General features: G+C 41.1%; 1 protein-coding gene and 1 pseudogene across 2 annotated transcripts; both read right to left on the bottom strand.

The window, feature by feature from the left end:
- Nucleotides 1-2,043: 2,043 nt before the first annotated feature.
- LOC310886268 (semaphorin-4E-like) lies at nt 2,044-2,740 on the bottom strand (annotated as a pseudogene). Its single transcript has one exon. The product of its transcript is annotated as a semaphorin-4E-like (transcript).
- Nucleotides 2,073-4,990, bottom strand: LOC310886267 (semaphorin-4D-like; the record flags this gene model as incomplete). Its single annotated transcript, XM_083810621.1, is given in 7 exon segments — nt 2,073-3,158; nt 3,337-3,503; nt 3,922-4,037; nt 4,507-4,599; nt 4,602-4,707; nt 4,711-4,728; nt 4,985-4,990. Coding segments are annotated over 7 exon segments (567 nt in total). The 3' UTR covers nt 2,073-3,097.
- Between the last annotated feature and the right edge of the window lie 1,788 nt (nt 4,991-6,778).

The raw sequence follows: 6,778 nt of genomic DNA, 5'->3' as shown, positions 1-6,778 counted from the left end.
GTGCACACTCAGAAGAGTCGTTGCAGGATGCAAGTTGGAGCAGCGGCGGGTGGTTGTTCTCAGCTGGCAACGGCGTCAGCAGCCCCAGGACTTCCTCGGCTCTGTCGCAGCGCTGAGCGCCAGCAATCCTCTCGCCCCATATTCTCTGTCCTTCCTACCTGCAACATGGGAACCAATGACAAAAGAACTAAAACTGCACCGAAGACACTACCGAAAGTAGGGCACAGTATCTTTCATATCGACCTGTTAACTGAAACTTATCTACAACTCTTCGAAGCTAATTATTTTACACATTTAAATTAGGGTAATTAGATCAGCAGGAATTGAACTAAAACCAAATGCTGGTAGCCTTGTGAGGATTTTCTGAAATAGGGTTTTGCGTTCCATCTGCACTTCCTTCCACTGAGGGAAGCGAGTTAAGTGTCCCCAAAGATAAGAATGGAAATTTCGATCACTTCCTAGATTATTACATATCACCACCCAGTCTGCATCATTAATCTCCATACAGCCCTTTGCATAGAGGGATTAGGAATATAGGTAAAGGAACCCTGTAAGGAAGTAGGCTCCCTTTCAAACTACGAGACAAGATGTGCACCTCAGATCTGGTTTCTGCACTGCACTGACAGTCACTGAAACGCAGCCTGACTGTTCGTGGCATAACAGTTTGCCACCAGATATCCAGTCTCCTAATTTTCGGATGTCCATTTCGTGCGGTCCTCTTGTCCACACTTTGTGACTAAGGCTTCACCTTACTAGAAAGGCTGACACAGTTTCCACCTTGACATCTGTCCACAGAAAGTGCAAGCATTGGCATATAGGCAAGTACCAGCATAAAAGACAGGTGCAGGAATTTGTGAATCTGCTCCTTGCAAGTTCAACATCTCGCCTCGCCTTGGTTCTATGGCATTTGCACGTAATAATACACAAGAACCTGCTGATAATTTGATCCAGTGAGAAAGAAGGCCTCCAAAAAAAAAAAAAAGGAGCCTGAAAGCAGGTGCCTTGCTATGTGTTTGGTGCTGACTTCCACGCAGAGGAATCCATTTCCAAGCAGACTTCTTCTATAGCTATGTCAGAAGTGGAAAAAATGAGGTAAGTCTAGAAGAGAATCAGCCTTGTACTTTATGCATGTCTGGCATGAGACAGAGTGAGGCAGCATAGCCTTTGTTCAGGGATTTCAGTAATAGAGAACCCATGTTATTTTTCAAACCAGAAAACATAAGAGAACATTTATTAGAAAACGAAAAAAAAGTGTCTCAGAAAAAACGCTCAACTTTCAATGGCCTTTAATAAAAGGAGCTACAGTGTCTGAGTTTTGACCAAACCTCAGAAATAAATCCAGAACAATGATGCAGTACATAAGTCAGCTCATGGCATTTTCGGACAGGGAAAGATGCATCATAAAGGTCACTAAAAACACATTAGAAAAATAAATGTATGGAAAGCCTTTTGAAAGGTTAAATAAAGGGAAAAGAGAGGAAAATAGAGAAAGAAAAAATACAGGAAGATGACTCAGGAACTTCTAACAAAGCATTACATCTGACACGAATACCATGGTCAGTGACAAGTAATTTAACCTCATGAAAAATGAGGGTAGTAGCAACCTCTTGGGGCATCGGGAGACTTAATTAGTTGCTATTCGTAGATTAAACACAAAGTCTGAAGGTGAAAAGCACTAAATGCTAAGTATTATTAGCTTCTGAAGTATTAATTTATGTAATTGGGCAACTCCAACATTACAAAAAAGTAGATCAGCGTCAATTTTTGAAAGAAATTTATTCTTGTGGTTTTAATGTGTCAAAAAGGTACCCCAACAAGGAATTTTGCCTTTAAAAGCACTACGTGGTAACACATCTGTGTAATACACAACGCAGCTTGTCATCTCCAACTCCGAGCTTCTGACTCCTACCCAAATTTACATTCCACAGTCCTTAACAGGAAACATCATCTTAACCAAACATTTCTGTGAGCCGCAAGGTCTCCGTAAAACCTGCACTGTGCCGTGCATTGGGGCTGCACTCCTTAAGAAAAGCTCACAAGCATTTATTCATTAACAAAAGACGTGTCCATTTGTGTGGCTGAACTCTTCTTTTTGCTGCCTGATCCCTCTGTAGCCAATGCTGGACTTCCCAAACAATCTGCATCGGTGGTTTCTGAACTGGTTTCTCTGATCGTCCAAGGCAGAGGTAAATGACCCTTGTAGAAATTCCAGATGAATAAGAAAAAGAAAAGAAGTGCAATACCAACCCCCAGGAGTTTTAAAACAAGTTTCTCTTTTTGGCTGTCCACAGCTTTCTGTTTTTGTTGCCTCTTTCAGTAAAGAAGCTGGTACTAAAGACTTAAAACCCTCAGCTCCTGCTTCATTGTACTTATTTGTTGCCTTCTCTGTATTTTGATGGACGTAAAGGGCATAGTGGGCCACAGTGATAAGGAATTCCTTCCCTTTGGATTTCTCTACTGAGAGACAATCACAGAATCCAGCCTCATCCACTGTCACGTTAAATTTTGCTATTCCTCCATCATAGAGGAGGTGTTTAGAGTCCTTCTCCTGAAGTCTGCTCCCATTAAACTTTCACACTACTCTTGCCAGATTCGACAGAGGAACACATTTAAGATGAATATTGTTTTCAAGGGGAAAGACAAATTTTCTCACATTATCTTCTGAAATTATGAAGACAATGTTTTTAAGTAAGAACACTGAAGATTTAGTTGAACTTACAAAGCCAGATACATATTCAAATAAATATCAAATTGAATCCACCGGTCTGAAAACAGATAATGAGTATGTAAGGAGTAAAGACAAAGAAGTCCCTTTACTAACAGGGGAACCAGTAGCTCCAAATGGGTCACATTTATGCTTCCCTTATGAGTAAGAGTTTCAGTCTGAACTAAAGTATTCTGACTTTGTGGGGGTTTGAGGGGATTAGGTGGTACCAGCTCAGTGTGCTTTTCTCATCTTTCTCAGTTCAAAAGTAATAATCAGCATGATTTTAATTCTGTGGTTTTCTATAATGTAAGAATTCCAGTGACCACAAACTGAAAACGTTTTGATATTTTGATTGCATCATGTTAAAATATTCTTTCTTAAAACAAATTCTCACATATCTGCACTAAGGCAGCTGGAAGCATCCCCGTATTTGACGCTTTGAATTAAATTCCTGGGGGAAAGCAAAAATAAAAACCAAACAGACAAACAAACAAACAAACAAACAGTCTTCCAGCTTGTAAGATGCCATTTGTAGGAATCGTCCTAGATCTGTGTTGCAGACAGCAAGAGTGCACTTATAAAGCAATCTGACATCAGGTGTGCAGCTGAGACAACAGCTCTTTACTTACTCAGTATCACCAGTTTGATTTGCCAGAAGAACACCTTCATTTGAAGACTCAGACCATGCGCAGTAAGGATCTCTTGCCAAGATGCAACCCAAGCAGTACTTGTATCGGTGGCATACAGGAACTGGCAGCTGGACCACTTGAGATAGGGATCCTACACAGAGCATTCCCTAGAAACATAGGAGGGAGTTCTTGTTTTACAATGGCAGTGAGATCTTAAGCTCCTATTTTCTAACATGAATTATAATATTTGTGGTATTTATTAAAAAAAATCATTAACTAAAAAGCTTGTAAGAATAAATGGTAATATAAATGAGAAAAAAACATCTTTGCGTAACATGTAAAATGTCAGAGTTCCTTCCCTATTTTTTTTAATGATCATAAAGGCTTGTTTCAGTTATTTTTTGACACACACAAAATTCTACAGATAAGAAGATGTACTGTGCTTCTGATATTAATGAATATATGATAGAAGTAGAATTATGAAGCATTTACAGGCTATTTAAAAGTCAGAACAACGCAGAAGAGCAAGGCCTGAGGCAAGCTATTACAGCAGTCACTTTCCATATGCAGGGACAGAAGTTCTACCTTTTTAGAAGACAGCTGGAGAAATCGCACAGTCTCAGGGGACAGAAACAGCTGTAGCTCTTCCACAATGAACACTTCTCCATCACAATTGAAAGCTTCATGCAAATATCCGTCATCTACATAAAAAGAAATGTATTTTTAAAGATAAACTTGTTTAACATTGCATAACACTGTAGCCTGATAATTCATGTTGAAATTAGATGGAGATTTAGAAGGCATTCCTGGGCATAAGGAATTTCTGAAATTCTTCAAAGCACTGTTTATTTTTTATTTCAGTAAGGGAGAAGCAATGACTTTTTTTTTTTTCCAGGAAAAAAGACCTCAAACAATCCCTGAATTTGCAAATATCATTATGTGAAGCCTCCTTTGATATGGAAAATTTCTAAAGAGAACCTTTTAATGTCCAACAAGCCAAAAACATTTAATCTAACTGGTATGAAAATATTAAACTAGCAAGACAGCTTCTGAATGCAAAACTTCAAACAGAGCTAATGAATACTTCTACTTTTTTGAAGTCTCCGGAAAAATTCTGCTACAAAATACATAAAAATGAATAGTATCATCTGCTAAAATAAAAACACTTACCTGTTCCTAGAAACATAACATCATATGTTTGTTTATCTAGGCCAGTGACTCTGTCTACTACGATCCTGGTATAATTTGAATTTCTCTTCAGTGCACAGACCTATTACCAATTGGATTTACAGAATTATCCATTAGAGGGTGATCTCTAACAAACTGCAAGGCTTTGTCAGGCAAGTCAGAAGAAGTATTATATCCTATACTCTAGACAAAATTATCAATGCACTAGAAACAAAAAAATAAAAAGCATGATTACAATTGCTGTTACATTTCAGAAGGGTATAGAAAAAAATACTGAATTTCCGTCTAAGCATTTAGTTATTTCGACTAATCTTTGAAAGACAAAAATCATTATTTTCCTCACAGTCTACAACCTGGTTAATAACTCCACATTTCCTGCGGAGCATAACTGTAAGGTAGCTTTTCCAAGAAACTGCCTATGATAGAATGAGAAAGCGTCAGTTAACATAATATTGGTTACCTTCATTTTTATAAGACATGGTTAACTGTGCCCCTTTTATAAGATTTTGTAACTATTACTTACTATACTAATCAGAACTACAACGTACTCTGATGGCAAGCCCAAGTTATTACCAGCAAACAATGCCTTTATTTATTAGCTTTGCACTGGGTTTGCGATTCTCATTTGCAAGCTGAGCTGTTTCGGATTTTCAGCAGGGTACCTAAGTACGCTTTTACAAAGACTAAGAACCAGTGGGAACATTTTGCAGCAGTCAGCTACTTTAAGTGCCTAAGAAAAATCATAGCTACGACTGCTTTCTTCTCTACAATAATTCGCCAGTTTCTGTATGTATTATAGAGTAATATATGTATACAAATCAAGCTTACTATGAAAAAAGAATTTATATTTTATTAAACTAATTTCAATCAGATACTCTTGCGCCTGAAATTTTGGCAGCACACCTAGCAGAATATGCCCCCCAGCCAACTCAACGCAAAATTAAAGCTAGGTAGTGTCATCTGCAATTACAGAAACCGCAAAGTCAGATTCCACATCTGCTTTCATGAAGGGAATCTCTGCTCTGTTTGCCCTTTCATCTGGTGGCAATGCCAACAGCTGAGGAAACTATTCACGTTAGCGTAAGCCAAGTAAAATACTGTTTGGGTTAGAATAGTTTTAAATTAATAAATCAGGTTGGAAACTTCAAAATACTACTAAATAACTCGTGTTTGACCCTGTACGGTAATCCAGCATGTGATTCTCCACAGGTATTGCCCATGCCCGTAAGTGCCAAAATGTTTTCTTGGCCAACAGCAGAGGCCTCCCTCGATATGACTGCACTATTTGGGAACAAATGTTTTCCACACACTTCATACTTTCCTGTGACCACTTTGCTCACAGCGCGTGGGACATCACCAGGCGTTTGTGACTGTGCCGTCCCATCCCATTGTTATTTCTGTGGAAAAAACCTTAATTCCCGGCCTAGATTCCCATAGCACGTTGCTCCATCCCCTTCCCTGAGGGGCATTTCTGGACGGCACCCGTGGCGCAGCGCAGCAGAGGTGGCCCAAGCCTGAGGGACAAAGCAGGGCCACCCAGCCACCCCACAACCATCACCCCACGGCCCCTCAGGGGATAACCCCACACCCAGCACCCCGCACCGCGATGCCCGAGGCCGGGCACGGGCCCGCCCCAGCCCGCCCGCACCCCCCTAAGATGGCCGCGGCCCCCCTCGCCTCAGGGAACGGCGCTCCCGTAACAACCCCGCGGGCGAAGACCGAGCCCCGGGGGCCGCGGCCCCTCAGGGTTCCCGCACCGGGCGCTGTTGAGGACACCTCGGAGGGAACGGGAGGAAAATCCCGCTCCCCGCTGCCTAACGGTGCTCCCTCTGGATTTCCCAGCGCGTGCTTCTCCAGCACCGCGGTGGGGCCAACGTGTGGCAGTGACTGGTGGCAGGCGGCAGGGACAGTTGCTTTTCATTTCTCTTCTCTCTGTGCCAAATTACACCCAGAGCAATTCGTCTTCTTTAGTAGTAGTAGTATTTAGTATTTATTATATAGTATCATATAGTGGTTACACATAGGATTAATGGTGAGTTTGGGAGGTACACACATCACATGTGTATACATCTGAGAACGGATCTGCATCCTCAGAGCGACTTACGTGTCACTGCCCGCACTGAACAGGAACAGTTATTTTACTGGAGTTTTCTGTATGTGGTGTACGTGAGAAATTCGAACTGCATCAAACTGCATTTACCACCCTTCCTCCCGCTAACAGTGGTAAATAGCACACGGTAACTGATAAGGCATC

This window comes from Anser anser (genome assembly GCF_964211835.1).
Source record: "Anser anser genome assembly, chromosome: 25".
Lineage (NCBI taxonomy): Eukaryota > Metazoa > Chordata > Aves > Anseriformes > Anatidae > Anser > Anser anser.
This window is presented reverse-complemented; position numbering and strand designations above follow the sequence as displayed.